We start from the raw sequence: 15,057 nt of genomic DNA, 5'->3' as shown, positions 1-15,057 counted from the left end.
AGTCAAGGACTTCGTTTTATTCACATAACATTCTCTTCGTTTCATTCTCTTTCATCCACTCATTTAACGCAACCAACACGGCCTCAGGACGGCCAGAGCAGCTTCCCACTGACTATGCTCCAGCATTTACCCTCTGCAGGTGCACGCGTAGGCACGGCGCGGAATGTGAAGAAACATAGGGCTAGACAGGAACGGAAGAGCCACCAAGTGCAGTCACCCCACACACACAGGAACCCCCTGCAGCACTGGTGGGAGGGTCCCCTCCAGGGGCACAGAGACAGGGCTTCTTCAGGGGGTGTCCCAGTTGTCTCTGGTCCAGGGGTGACTCATCTGACACACAGCTGTAACTCCTCGCCCTGGGGCTCTGAAGACCAGTCTCACGACCAGCCAAGTTCTCCTTGAGGTGGCCCCTCCCCCAGCTTGTCAACCACCCCTCCATAAAAGGAAAGGAGGCCACTTCAGTCCCCTCTAGTCTGCTCCCAGGTGGACTCTGACCTACCAGTCACCTGCCACCCAGCAACTACGTCCCGGGCAGTTGAGGCTAGGTTTGTACAAAGTTCAGGAGGTTGTGGTATAAAACAGGTTTTACTAGAAAAGAAAACAACTTAGGCCCTCTCGTTTTTATGGAGAAGAGGCTTATTTCTGGACCGGCCTGTAGGACTTTTGGAGATCCCCTTCCCAACGTACTGTTGTTCCAAGTCCAGTTTTCCAAACCCTCCCAACGCTAACTCCTACTGCCTGGGGCTCACTCATCCTCTCGGTGCGTATTGTTAACACACCACGAAATCTGGAGCTTTAGCCTCAGCTTACGGGTCAGACGACCACAGCATCGCAGGGTGGGAGGCCTGGCAAGTTAATCCAGTCCAGGCGGCCAGGCAAATAACTGGACGAGGAAAACCCAGCCTGCGACGGGGCCTCGTGTCACAGGGCCAGCGCGCCACCCAGGGAACTGGGTTCCACCAGGCACGTGAGTCCTGCCAACGGAGTCAGCATGTGCTCTTCACCCTGGGAGGTGAATGCCAACTGCCCGAGGCAGTGCCTCGGTGGGGTGCCTGAGGTGGGGTGCGGCCAGAGCCTCTGCTTACACAAGAACCAGCTTCCCCAATCTCAGGCCCACTCGACTCCAAAAGCATGGCCCTAGCACGGCTCAGCCTGCCAGTGTCCCCTGGGAAGACTTCAGAGCTCTGATCCCTCCACAGGCCCTGGTAGAGGGACAGGACGACCAGGAACACGGGGTCGTCCTCCTCTGACACCCACCAGACTCTCGGCCATCACTACCTCCTCTCCTCCTGGTGACCAGGTCACTTTCCCCCTCCTTTGCTGGCTGTGAGCCCTCAAAGGCCGGGTCCACACCTCGTGCACCTTCACACGCGTAATGGCCAGAACGGTGTCCAAAACAGGAGGTCCTAAGAAACCGCTTGTCAAAGAGACAGCGGGATGAGAGGGGCTTGGGCAGGTGGGCACGGGAAGGGCCGGCTGAACGGCGGAGGGGCTGAGAGCACTCGATGGCCCCAAACTCTGTGGACGATGCCCACCTTCCTGGCAGCCTGTGTCCCTCCTCTCCCTCCTCCCTACCTGAAGGGACTGCTCTAGCTGGCGATCAAGTGACAGCTGACCCTACAGGGCACCAAGTGACAACAGCTCCAGGCAGGCGGGATCCAGGCAGTCTGGACCAGGGACACAGAGATCCATCTCTTTTTGCATTTTCCAGGCTGACTCCTGGCAAGGACACTCACCTAAAAACTCCACGGAGCATGTCAAGTGTCCAGGACACGTGGCGGAGAAGCCCTGCGGGGCCGTGGCTCTCCTGTCCCCAGAACTCTCCCCAGCTCGGTGCACACCTGCGCATGGCCTTGCCTCCCACAGCTGTGGCGTCATCCGAAGGTGCGGGTCTGTGTCACCTGCAGACGCAGACCCAACAGCACACCTCCCACTTACAGGCCCAGGTAGAATGAGGTGGCACCCATCCCAGAACCAACGGCGATTCCTTCCCCTGCATATTCATCCCGAGGGGTCACAAGACATGTCGATTTTAAAAACAGCGTCCACGCTCTAATACACGGTTCCACGTCCTCTCGAAATGCCAGCCAATCGACACTGCGTCCTGTTCGAGCAACCCTAGTCGTTAACTCCGATTTACGAAGACCCCTGGGGTAACAGAGGCTGCCTCGGGAGGGCCGCTGAGAGCTCGCTGGCTAGAAGGGAGATATAGTATTTACTAGGCAGCCTTCTGCACAGCTTCTGTTGGCACGCAGGTCCATGCTGACCTTTACAAAAACATGTTTTTACGTACAACAAAAAGAAGATAAAATCTATGTGTCAAGGCCTCTCCAGGGCCCTTCTGAGGTGAGGGCCAGTGTGGCCAGCACAGCTGGAAGCTGAGCATCTCGGGCATACGTAGGACCATGCCCACTCAGTCAACACTGTTTGTCCCTGATGAGGGGACCTGCGCTGGACTGGAGACGGGACACCTCTGACATGGCTCTCCCAGGAGCAGGGCAAGCAAGCAAGCAGACCGCCAACTCCAAGTCACAATGACAGGCGGGAAAAGGCACCACTGAAAATGGTGCAGAGGAGAGAGGCGGCAGCCCAGCCTGGAGGGACGGCTTCCCCAAGACGTCTCACCTGCTTTAGACGGGGAGAAAGACCCAGGACACCCGCCAGGCCTGTGCTCTGGCAATACAGTGCAGCTGGAAGGGCGCTCTGCTGGTTATTTCAGCTAAATCTCTGTTCTCAGGCTGAAGCAAGTTCCTGACGGTTCCCGCTGCTTTGCCTGCCTCTGCCAGTCTGACAGGGGTGCCCCATCCACAGGCCAGCTCACTCTAGAACAGATGCTATCTAAGCCTCATACCTCGGGGGTGCCCTCTGACTAGGGTTGCCCAATTGAAAAATAAAAATATTTTGCATAGGACATCCTTATATTAAAAAATTATTCCTTGTGTATCTGAAATTCAAGTTTAATGGGGTACCCTGTGTTTTCTCCGGTAACCTGACTTCTGAAGTATACTCCCATCTTAGCTTCACCACAAACCGCTAAGAAAGGCGAGTATATTACCTATCCCGGTCCAGTGGGGACGCAGCGACAGTGAGGCTGGGTGACCAGCCCTCATTCACGGAGACAAGAGGTGCGCCTCCACCACACAGGCTGGTGGAGGGGCGGGGGGAAGAGGGTTAGAGATGAAGGTGAGGAGGACATGGGTGACAGACTGATCGCTGAAGGATGGGATTGATTGTGACGGGCAGAGGTTTGGATGAAGAATGTTTAAGGCAGAGAGATTTGCATGGAAAGCAACCAGAATTATAGAAGTACAGGCGGAACTCAGGTGGACATAGGGCCCAGCACTGTGGGGTGACCCAGGAGCTGAGGGTGGAAGGGCAGTTTGGGGCAAGCTCACAGACAGTGAAGGGCACCGCTCCAGCACGTCACACGTTAGGGCACGGAAGGGTCACCAGGATCCCATGATTCTGTCCCCAGTGGAACAGATGCGACTAGGCTTAGGGAGGGTCCTTATTGCTCAAGGCCACAGGGCTGGCAAATGTCAGGCCCAGGACCGGAGTCCCACTGCTCAGACTGACAGGCTGTGCTCTGGGCTTTGTGAGCTCCCAGGGAAGCACTGTCAGCTTCTAGGAGGCAGACTTGAGAGCCGGGATCTGTATTTTAGGGAAATTAGTTATAGGAGGGAATTGTAATCATTGAGGTGAGAAATTGAGGGCCCAAGCTGGGGTCTGGGCAGAAAAGAGAGGAGAAAATGGGCTCCCTGGGGGAGTGGGAGGGGGTGGAGGCCGGGAAGAAGTCATTCTGTGCCTCTGACCCCCCAGCTCACCCTGAGGCCTTAATCAGCAGGGGCCACAGAGCCCTTGCGGCTGCCTCCCACTGCCGCCCCCACGGCCACAGCAAGTGTTCCGGCTGTCGGCTATCGGCTGCCGGCTGCCCTGAACCTGCGGCCTGGGTCAGTGACCAATGTGCCCTCTGCTCACTCTCACGTGGAGAGCGGGCCGGCAGGGCTGCCTGCGAACGAGCGGGAGGGGCAGGGAGGCCGCCGGCAGCATTTCCAACAGTATTTCAGCGGCCTGCTGCTCTGTCAGCCCTCCACTGTTCTAATTTCCCAAGGACCGTGCACCGGCATGATCTACAGTCTTCCTGACATTTCACCTTCCTCTGCTGAAAAATTTATCCCACTGCTGATGCGGGAAGCTGTCTCAGAATGCGGGGGCATGAGATTGATTCCGGCTGCTGCGAATACCAGCTGCCACTCAGCCACCCTGCACTGGGGTCACGGGTGAGTTAAGCAAGTCGCCAATTATATAGAAGACTTCTAAAATTAATTTATAAACCACTTTGCCATAACTTTCTTCTACATCTTGGGTTCATATTATTTTTTATTTTTAAAGACCCTCTTCTGGTCTTCCTGAAATTTTATTTACCAGCATATTGAGGTTTTTCTCATTTTCTGAATACTTGCACCATTATAAAGACTATTTTCACATAGTTTTATGTTTGGTGAGTCACAGGACCACAGAGTGACGTGAATGACACTGACAGGCAGAGAAGCAGTAGCAAGGCAGACGGTGAGAGGGCCTCCCACGGCCCTCGGCGACCCGGTGAGCCTGTCACCTCTCCTCTGTCCTTCTGAAAATACAGACTGGATCCAGCACTCCTCTGGCTGTGGGTCTGGGATGCGTCCCTCTGACCTGCTGTTTGAGTGACAGCTGCCCACGCCCAGCCAGATCAGACTAAGGGACACGGAAATGCCCTCGGCCCGGGAAGTCCTGCTCTTTGTGAGGACCCAAGGCCCACGCGTAGTCACCACCCGGCCTGGCTGTTCAGCTGCTGCTTGCACAGCGCCTGGCCCTGCGCTGCACTAGCTCCATGACCCCATTAGCCCGCACACCGCCGTGAGCTTTCATCCTGGAGCCCCAGAGCCTGCCCCAGCATCTCCACCCGCAGGCCCAGGTAAGGGGCTTCGGGGGCACGGGCTTCGGCCACACCCCTCCAGGCCACGTCTCCAGCCGGTCCCTGCTCACGCCCTTTCCAGCGCAGCCCCCTGGCCACGCCCCACCATCCCGGCCACGCCTCCCCAGGCAGCGCCCCTCCAGGCCACGCCTCCAGCCGGTCCCTGCTCATGCCCTTTCCAGCACAGCCCCCTGGCCACGCCCCACCATCCCGGCCACGCCTCCCCAGGCAGCGCCCCTCCAGGCCACGCCTCCAGCCGGTCCCTGCTCATGCCCTTTCCAGCACAGCCCCCTGGCCACGCCCCACCATCCCGGCCACGCCTCCCCAGGCAGCGCCCCTCCAGGCCACGCCTCCAGCCGGTCCCTGCTCACGCCCTTTCCAGCACAGCCCCCTGGCCACGCCCCACCATCCCGGCCACGCCTCCCCAGGCAGCGCCCCTCCAGCTGCATCCCAAACAACGTGTCAACAGTGAGCAACTCAAAATGGCTCAGCAACATAGATCGCGGGCAGTCAGGGTCTCACCTACGGTCAAAAACACAGAAGCAGAGCTCTGTCAGCTGAGGCCTACTGTGCTCCTTACAGCTGGACGGAATCGTGACCCACCAGGAACGTGGGGTGATGGCCGACAAATTACCTAACGTTTGGTCTGAGGTCCTAATCAAGGTAGAACCACCTCCCCCAACCTCCTATATAAATAAACGAATCCAAGGATCCACGGCTCCTGTGGGCTGAATCGTGTCCCCCCAAATCCACATGTGGAAGTCCAGACCCCCCCGCACCTCAGCACGTGACTGCACTTGGGGGTGATTAATCACCTTTAAGAGGTGATTGAGGTAAGAGGAGGTCACTAGGGTGGGCCCAGATCCAGTCTGACTGCTGTCCTCATAAGACCAGATCAGAACACAGACGGACACCACCCGAGGCCACAGGGACAAGGCGGCCGTCCCCACGCCCAGGACAGCGGCCCCGAGGAACCAGCCCTGCCGACCCTGATCGCTCAGGACTGACAATCACAGCACCATTGCTTAAGCCCCCAGCATGTGCGATTTGTCATGGCGACCCACTCACACTAAGACTAAGCACAGCACAAGGCGGGAGTCAGCTCACGGCTGGGTCCTCGCCTCCCAAAGCCATGGTGTTAAGTGCTCCCTCTCTGCGCCCCTGGAAGAGAACAGGGGCGTGGGGAGGGGGCAGGGGTGAGGGCCACGGGCGGAGGCAAATCACCCAGAAATCACCCGGCCGTGCAGGAACACAGCAAACAACTGGTCTGGGGCTGAAGGAGGAATCTGGAGCAGTGTTTTTTAGAGACTTCCCAGAAAAATTAATTCAAATTGGGCTTTGTGTAAGCATTCTCTGGTGGCCTGAAACCTGGAGGAAGGACCATAACAAAGTGCACTGATAAATGACAGAACGCTAAGCTGTGAGGAGGTGTCCAGTGGAGTGCTCTGGGGATCAAGTCTCATTTAGCATCTTCATTAGTGATCTGGAAGGAGCAGTAAACAGCACATTAATTAAACTTCCAGATGATACTAAATTTGGAGGTGCTACAGAAAGTCAATGAGGACAGAGAAATGACACAGATGGGATCCAAAGAGGTTAGTTAGGAGTGTAAGAAACAACACAGGATTCAATCTCAAAAGAAAAAAAAGCTAATTAAAAACTTCCCCATATTCTAGAATCCGTCTGATTTCTCTGGGATGATGGTCCAGAAACCACACAGGTGTCCCCTGTTATCTGAACTCTCAGTACTGTAGCCCTCAGTATCCCAAACCAGGAATCTAATGACTTCGGCAATGCGCAGTGAACCCCTGGCAACCAGGATTCTCCCCACCTGCTCCTCAAAACTCAGAAGCCAGAATACACTCTGGTCACATGGTACACCGCGCTCACCCAAACGGCTTTCGGGACTGGGGGGGAGGTCTGCACAGGTGAATACATTTGGGTCCCTCTGCGACCCTACATCCCAATTGGGAGGACAAAGCCTGGTGCAAGATGTTTACAAAGACAATCACAGAACTTGGTGCCGAAGGAATAATGCCAAAGGAACTGGGACGCGTAGGACACACCCAAGCAGCAGAGTATTTGGGTCTGTAAAATACACATACTTCTGAAGAGATAAAGGAGATGTTAAGATTTCAGGCAATTTGCTGCACCCCCATGTTCAGAGCAGCATTATTTACAACAGCTAAGACATGGAAACATCCTAAGGTCCATCAATGGATGAATAAAGAAAACACACAGCAAGCACCCTCAGCACACACTCCACACGCAGAGCGCACATCCCCCACACTCACAGCACACACTCCACACGCAGAGCACACACAGCACATGATCCACACACACAGAGCACATACCCCACACACACCCCACACAACCCCACACAGCACAAACCACTGCTGGCCCATCTGGGCTTCTGTCTGCAACGAAATCATATTCAGCAGACACTCTGCTTGGTGCACAGCTATTCTAATGAAGAGAGGTCGGTCCTTCAACTCTACTCCGTCACAGAAAAATGACAGCCCACAAAATATTTCAGTATAAAATGGAATACAAAACGTTTTCATTTCAAACATATTTTGCTTGGTCTGGTAGGAAAATGGAGGATGGTGGCACGGTGGGGATGCTTTCACGTCAGCGCTGAGGGTAGGCGGGTCTGACCACAGCTGCCATCGGTGCAGCCAGGCCAGGCTCCTCCAGCTCCCCAACAGCTGCGGTTCTCCAAAGCGACAGCTCTCTTGCCAGAATTCCCCAACTTCTTTCTTTTCAGGGTGCTATTTCTTGGCCCCGGGATCATGAGAAAACGTAACTCTCTCCTTTCTAGCTTTAACACCTATACCCTGAAAAAGGAAGTGTTCCACCTTTCTATATCTGCACGGAAATACAGAGCAAGTTCAACTCGAGACATACAGCCCACGTGCTTCAGAAGCAACAGGACTGTGTGTGGAGCCAAGCGCGTCCCAGCCCCTCTTGAATTAGCAGACACTTGACAGGGTTCCCATGGATTCTGATTTTCCTCCTGCCTCTCATGCACTCCCTTCATCAAAGGAATTGCAACCATTTTATCTCAGTATTGTGGTTCCATGAAGAGAGGCCTGAAAATAATTTTCTGGGAAACCCACTTCTCCCCTTAGCTTATTTCCAAAAGTAACCATTCAAACTAAAACTGCCATTTTCTCCTAATTTGGTAAGGAGATAAATGGAAAACTGCCGCTTTGAATGGACAGCTGTCCTCTGACCCTGCTACCAGAGCACCCAGACGGGAAGCCACAGGGCAGCCGGGCATCGCTGGCTCAGCACCTCACCCCACAGCTGACACACGAAGTCCTGGAGAGTGTGCACAGTGGCACCTGCAGACAGGAGGGCTCAGGACATCGGGGACACTGGCAAGCCCCGAGAAAGCGACTGACACAAGCCACACTCAGTCGCTGACTCCAGGAGTGGAAATGGTGACAAGGCCCCCCCACGCCACCCCGGGCCGCCTTTCTAATCATCACAAGCCGTAGGACACTGGTTCCTCTTGTGAGCTAAGTGTTCTCACAGGCGATTGTCACCGACCCATACCCTGGGCCAGGCAGCCATGGCTCTCCCATCTGGGGACCCGGCATGCTCCCACCACATCGAGGGGCCTGGGGGTTGAGAGGGTCCCCTGGGAGCGTGGGGTGCGGGTCAGGGCACTGAGCTCAGCCCTTGCTCCCCCACTGACCCCCAGACCACCGAGGTAGGAACGAACACCTGTCCTGGATCACCTCGGCAAGAGGCCAGCAGTGAGCCCCATTCTGCAATGTGCTTTTCAAGCAAGGTCTGTGACAATAGTTAAAGATATGCCCGAGAAGTACAAGAAAGCTTGAAAGCTTTCAAAATGGCATCGGGCTAAGGGCAGAGCCAAGGGGGACCAGGAGGGGAGGTGGCAGGAAGGCCGGGCTGAGACGGAGGCGATGGCGATGGCGATGGCGATGGCGATGGCGATGAGAGGACGCTGGCGCCCCCTGCTGCCCGGACAGCGCCCAGGGTGCAGCCAGCCACCACAAGGGCACACACACGGGACGGTCATACACAACAAGCACACACGTCACACACACACGACACACATGACAGGCACACACAATTCATGGGCAGAGAGGAGACACACACGTCACACGACACGCATGCCATACATACATGACACATGACAACATGCACACTCACAGCAGGCACACAACAAACACAACACAGACGCACACACTGGTGTGAGCAGACAGAAAACCAGACACACTGACTCAGGTGAGAAGGAAATTAAAGCAGCAAGTCGTAATTTTTAAAGTCTGTTAAAGTTTATGTAAAACATGCTTTTCCTCAGAACCTTCAGGTAACAGGCGAGAACAGGCATCTGCACATGGGAACCAGGATACACAGCCCAGCGTGAGGCCTGTCGGGAGCGCAGTTTGAAGTGGGACCGCGTGCAGACGCAGCCGCAGAGGCAGAAATCAGTGACACACACAGTCCTGTGTCAGTTCCCTGGGTGTCCGGGCTGCAGAGACGGTCCTTCCAGGGTGAGTGTCGGCAAGCACTGAAGGTTCACTTCTGTGTAACTTCTGGGTGCTTAGCTGTGTCCCGAGGGGGGCCTGTCACCAGCCACTACCCCAGTTCCACATGGGACCAGCTGTTTACTCAGTTTCTGTGCAGATTCCCAGCGGCTCCGGGATTCAGAGGTCTGTGGGGACAGCCTCACCCCCCAGGCCCTCATTCTGCCTCCACAATGACGCATTTTTCTTGTAAAACTATCAGAGAGAAAGCCAGAGGTTTTTAAAGTCTTCCTCCTAGTAGGAAAAGGCCCAAGTTTACTGTGCATACAACTCCCTGCTACTCTGACTTGGAGAACATATTTTTTACAGTCATCACAGGTGATGGCTAACATCAGATGGATGGCAGTTACAGGTCCCAGCAATAATCCACGACAACTTGCCCCCACAAGACAGAGAAATACACTAGGGTAGATGGGTGTATGGTTTGAGCGGACAGAGACTTTGAATTTTAGGTTACTGTAACCTACGGCAGATTCGCTATCACTTTTCTAAACAGTTTTGAAGACAATATAAGTGCAAGGAGTTTCTCACCTGCAGGTAGGAGCTGCCTGGGTGTGTAGTGGGGTACCACTGCCTTACTCACTGCCCCCCTCCAAGCAGCACAGTGCAAGCTCTAGAGGGAGAGTTCCTCGTTTGCATTTTTAAGAACAAGTTAAGACCGAATCCAATTTTCCATATTTATGTACAAGGCCACTGTGACATTCCAGTGCATGTGTGTGCACGTGTGTGCATGTGTGTGTGCACAGGCACGCATAAGAGCTCTATCATAGTACAGACTTCAGCTAATCTGTAGGGTTTTTTGCACGTTTATAACAAACAATTCCATAGTTTCTCAGGAGTAGGGCACCCCAGTGGGTTTGGTTTCTAGGCTCTGAGTAGAGGCCCACTTTTCCATGGACCCTTTCCTCCCAGTAGGACCCATGAAGGATTTCAGGACCTGTGAAGGGACACAGATGGCAAGCAGCCCCTCCAAGACCTGCCTGGAGGCTGGCTCCAGGGACGTCCTTCTGCCGTTGCCCTCGGCAGCCCCTCCACCAGGCACCACACGGGTGTGAGATACACGGCTCAGAGGCCATCAGTCTCGTGATTAAAAGGTGCTACCAGTATCCCAAATACCGTGCACAGCACCGGACACAAAAAGTGAGGGCCGCTGCAGAACGGGGACGGGAAATGTGCGAGGGCGTCAAGAGATGCAGCACGGCTTGTGCAGCACGTGCGAGCTCCCCGCGGTAGTGAGCACGGGCGTCTGCGATAACCCCTGCCCCAGCCTTCAACCAGCCCACATGGCAAGCATGAGACAAGAAGCACTCCAGCGGAAGACAGAGCGGGCGAGTGCAGTTCTGCTCTTTATAAGAGACTTGATACGACGGGGTGACGACGTAAGCATCCATTTTAACCCAAGTTTGTGATGCTTGGGGTCTAATTCAAATTCAGCTTGTTGCAGTATGGAACCTTGCGATTGGTGGGAGAACTCGGTGCAAGAAAACAGGCCACAAGCGTCTGTCTGCAAACCATGTCTGTCACCTTAAAACGTCCTTTCTGTATGAAGTCAGGTGCGGCGAGCTGGATCTGACTCCAAGCTCCTCTGGAGGCGGCTGAACTATTATAGTCTGGAGGCTCATCCTGAGTGTGATCTGCACAGAGCAGCTGACGTTGACCAGGTCGGAGCCCAGAAGAGCGCAGGGGACGACGAGCTGGGCTGCTCCCTGCCGGTTAGGGAAGTCGGGACTCGCGGCAGTCATGCTAGAAACCGGCCTTCAGCGCAGAACTGAAGCCCCTCAGAGCTGCCTGTGGCAGAAGAGTCCTGGCACTTAGCCACAAATGCTGGGAACAGCGGTGTCCTTCCTCCTGGAGTGATGGGCGGGTTAGGAGAAGGCTCACAGAAGGGCTGTGAAGCCCAATGGGTCTCGGGAACCCTGACTGCACATCAAGACACACAGGGTGACGCGAAGGAAATGCTGTAGCTGAGCCTGCGGACCAGACGACCCGCAGGAACCGCCGAATGGGGTGATTCACACCCACACCCATTCACAGCCTCTGCGGGCCAAGAGCAGCGCGCGCTGCCAGCCAGCAAGTACCTACAGGTCAAACGGGGTTCTGCCACCAACGAGTGAGCCTGCGAGAAGACCCAAACCCCATGTGCACAGCCCGGGTGACACCGGGGGCGGCCCAGGGACCCGATAAAGGAACCCGCTAGGCCGTGCTGACCTGTGACCGCAGTAAGAGGCGTTTGAGCCGCAGCGTTCATGGGACCTTCCTGCACAGCAGACGAAGTGAACACAAAATTCGGGGCATAGAAGTGGGGTGTGGCTGTAAGAAACCCCTAACGTGTGGCAGCGGCTTTGGAACCCAGCAGGGGGTGGGGCTGCAAAAGCCTTGAAGAGCATGATAGAAAAGCCTCGATTGCCTCCAACAGACAGCTGAAGGCACAGACACAGAGAAGACTCTGCCAGTGAAGGCTCAGAGGGAGCGAAGAATGTTCTGGAAACTGGAGGAAGGAGGACCGAATGAATGCAGGCTCACCGGTGGCCCACATTTGCCCTGGCAGGAGCGGGCTGCAGCTGTCCTCAGCTGTACACACTGCTCCGTAAAGAAGGGACGATGACATGAGCTCAGAGCCAGAAGCCTGCAGGGCAGAGACAGATGGGGCAGCCCAGGGACAGTGGCTCCCCAGGTGTCCCATTCTCCCCTTTTGGGATGGACTGCTCCCCCACGCCTGCCCCACCACTGGGACGGTGCACCGGGGCAGATGACGTCACAGCTACACAGGGCAGCAGGGAACTGTGCAGATCACACCCAGAAGCAGCCAAGCAGCTAGAGCTAAGTGGACGAGGGGCCTACGCCTCTGAGCAGATGTCACGGCGTGGACTCTCAGGACACGACTGTGATGGACAGGTGAGGACATGGCTCACGGGGCGGCAGGCGCTGCTCAGACACACGCCAGGGCCGACATGCCAGTCCCCAGTGGTCATAGCTTTCTGCAGTCCCCTCCCCGCGAGTGTGGGCAGGGCCACCGACCAGCTTCTAACCTACGGACTGTGGTACAGGTGATGGGACATCGTCTCTGACTGCTGTGTTATATGGCAAAGCTGAAGGTATCTGAGGAAATTAAGGTCAGCCGACCTGGAGATAATCAAAAGGAGACTGGTCAAGAGTCTGCAAGTCACTTTTCTGGAAGGAGACCACGCCTATTTTCATTTGTAGAAGCTTCTGTTCATCTCCAACCTCCCTCCCTTAAAAAGGGGGAGGGGGTGCACTCTGGCTAAAGGCAAGTGGAGGCAGAAGGACCAGCAGTGACAGGGGTGGGTGGGGAGACAATGGGACACAATGCTGTGCAGCGACCGTCGGCCTCACATGGGACGTGCACGCAGAGCTGTCCAGGGACAAACCCTCAAGACCATAAACACTAGTGTACAGGGGCGGAGTGGGGAGAGAGGGCACTCACGTGCTAGGTCAGTTAATGATTCTTCTTAGTTCTGGAACCAAATCGCTATATATACAAAAGTAAAAACGTATGTTACCATCGCAAATACGCTAGGGGCAGATTTAGGGTGGAACCACCAGCCATCACAACCCACTGCATAGTAATGGCCTCTCGTCAGAGACTAGATGACAAAGCAGACAGAAAGCTCTCTCAGTGGGTGAGAAGCTCTCCCCTAATCCAGCTGACAGGACGCAGAAAGGAAAGTGAGAGTGGGTTCCCTGGGAGGCTGCTCCCCGCAAAGGAATAAAGCCAGTAAAAGCTAAAAACAAGAGAGGAGCACAGGGTGGAAAGACCTTTCAGAAAATAATTTTTTGCCCTGAAGAAAAGTATTTAAAAAAAAGGTAGATTTGAAAATAAAGTAGAAAGAAACCATGCAGAATTCTATGAAAGCAGACACTCTAATCATAGAATTCTAGAAACGGGGCATCCTGATAAGTAAACTGAGAACAGAAGGAAGACAAGCATGTAGAATAATATTCTGAAGCTAGGACATGAAAGGAAAGATGAAATAGAGTGTGTTACAAGTGTCTAAAGATTGTAGAATGCGGAAAAGCATTTTGGTACACTGGACAAATGAAAGAAACATTTTAGAAACTACCTAGCAAAAAAAAAACAACAAACCCACAAGGCTTGTTCTGGCTTACATACCGTGTTTCCCCGAAAATAAGACCTGGCCGGACAATCAGCTCTAATGCATCTTTTGGAGCAAAAATTAATATAAGACCCAGTCTTATTTTACTAGACTTTACTAGACTCAGTCTTATATTAATTTTTGCTCCAAAAGACGCATTAGAGCTGATTGTCCGGCCAGGTCTTATTTTCAGGGAAACATGGTAACAGAAAAAGATAGAAGGTGAGATTTTTTTTTCCCCCAGAGCAGAATCTGGACACTATTTATTGACAATGACAGAGAAAGGAGAATTAAGGAAGATGCGCGGCCAGTTCAGTGTCACAGACCTTTAGATTGACACAAATATAAAATGTCCCAGAGGCTGGCAAGCCAGGCAGTAGGCTGCGAGAAGCTTACTAAGGAGCAGGAACATGTGTGTGGAGACGTATCAGAGAACTGGGCAGTCACGGGCTCTCCTTACCTTGTAATGTCTACCACACATACATACAGGCAACAAAAGAGGCCAAGCCAGCCACACCACCAGTGGTGGAGCTACAGGACATACACCCGCGTCCATTACAACCTCCAGCAGATTCCTCTGCCTGCCCCCAGGGGACAGAGTTCCTGGAACAGTGATGATTCCAGCTTCCGGCCTTAGCTTAGGGATTATGGCAACTGCTGCAGCATTCACCCACACAGGGCAGCAGCTCTGCACGCGCAGCCCCATCATCGATCAGACCCTATCGATCTTGTGCCAATCCACTAGCAATACAAGAGCACCTTCATGCTAACCCCGATGGGCGCACACAGATGGCTGACGTACTCACTACCTCCCAACCCCCTAACAGGCGCACCGATGGCTGAGAATACTCACGCTAATCCCCTAATGGACACACACAAATGGCTGAGAGTACTTACTTTTATTGTAGCAGGTGGCCAGCACACCTTTGTCTGCAGGACTGGCGCTAATGTGCCAGATTTCACCCACTTGATGGAGAAGGACATTTTTATTTATGATGTTATTTTCGTCATCAAAATCGATGATGTGGATCTACAAATACAACAGAGAGCGCATTAGGACCTCACTTCATGAAGCCGTGACACAAATAATCACATGCACCTTTAACATCTTTAACTACTGGTCCTTCTTACCCTACTAACAGTATCCACCTCTGTACATGCATCTGACTGAATTCCTCTCAGGAGATAAGCATGAGGTGCCTGCAGACTGCTGTTAAGGTGGCAGTCACATAACACAGCCCCGGCCTATCCAGTCCCATGGAAGCAAGACACCAGAGCTGGGTGAGGCCATGGCTGGTGGCAAGGCCAGTCCTACAGGGCTGTGCAATCAGCCACAAGCCTCTGGGAACCGCTGAGGGGCTGTGGGGAGGGGGGGCGGGCTGGGCACTGCGGCGTCCTCAGGCCTGGGATTAACCAGCTCTGCCCA

General features: G+C 54.2%; 1 protein-coding gene and 1 long non-coding RNA gene across 2 annotated transcripts in view; both read right to left on the bottom strand.

The window, feature by feature from the left end:
* The window catches only part of EIPR1 (EARP complex and GARP complex interacting protein 1), a 102,081-nt gene that overhangs the window by 66,530 nt on the left and 20,494 nt on the right, over window positions 1–15,057 (bottom strand). The window contains exon 3 of the mRNA XM_081068081.1: window positions 14,529–14,661. Coding sequence (XP_080924207.1) covers window positions 14,529–14,661 — 133 coding nt within the window. The remainder of the gene's footprint in view (window positions 1–14,528; window positions 14,662–15,057) is intronic.
* On the bottom strand, window positions 9,251–13,006 carry LOC308505590. Its single transcript, XR_013994595.1, has 3 exons — window positions 12,962–13,006; window positions 12,546–12,639; window positions 9,251–12,142 (listed from the first exon to the last, which is right to left on the bottom strand). It is a non-coding gene; the product is annotated as an uncharacterized lncRNA (long non-coding RNA).

This window comes from Rhinolophus hipposideros (genome assembly GCF_964194185.1).
Source record: "Rhinolophus hipposideros genome assembly, chromosome: 12".
NCBI lineage: Eukaryota > Metazoa > Chordata > Mammalia > Chiroptera > Rhinolophidae > Rhinolophus > Rhinolophus hipposideros.
Note: the sequence above shows the minus strand (reverse complement) of the source record. Positions and strands in the feature narration are given on the sequence as shown.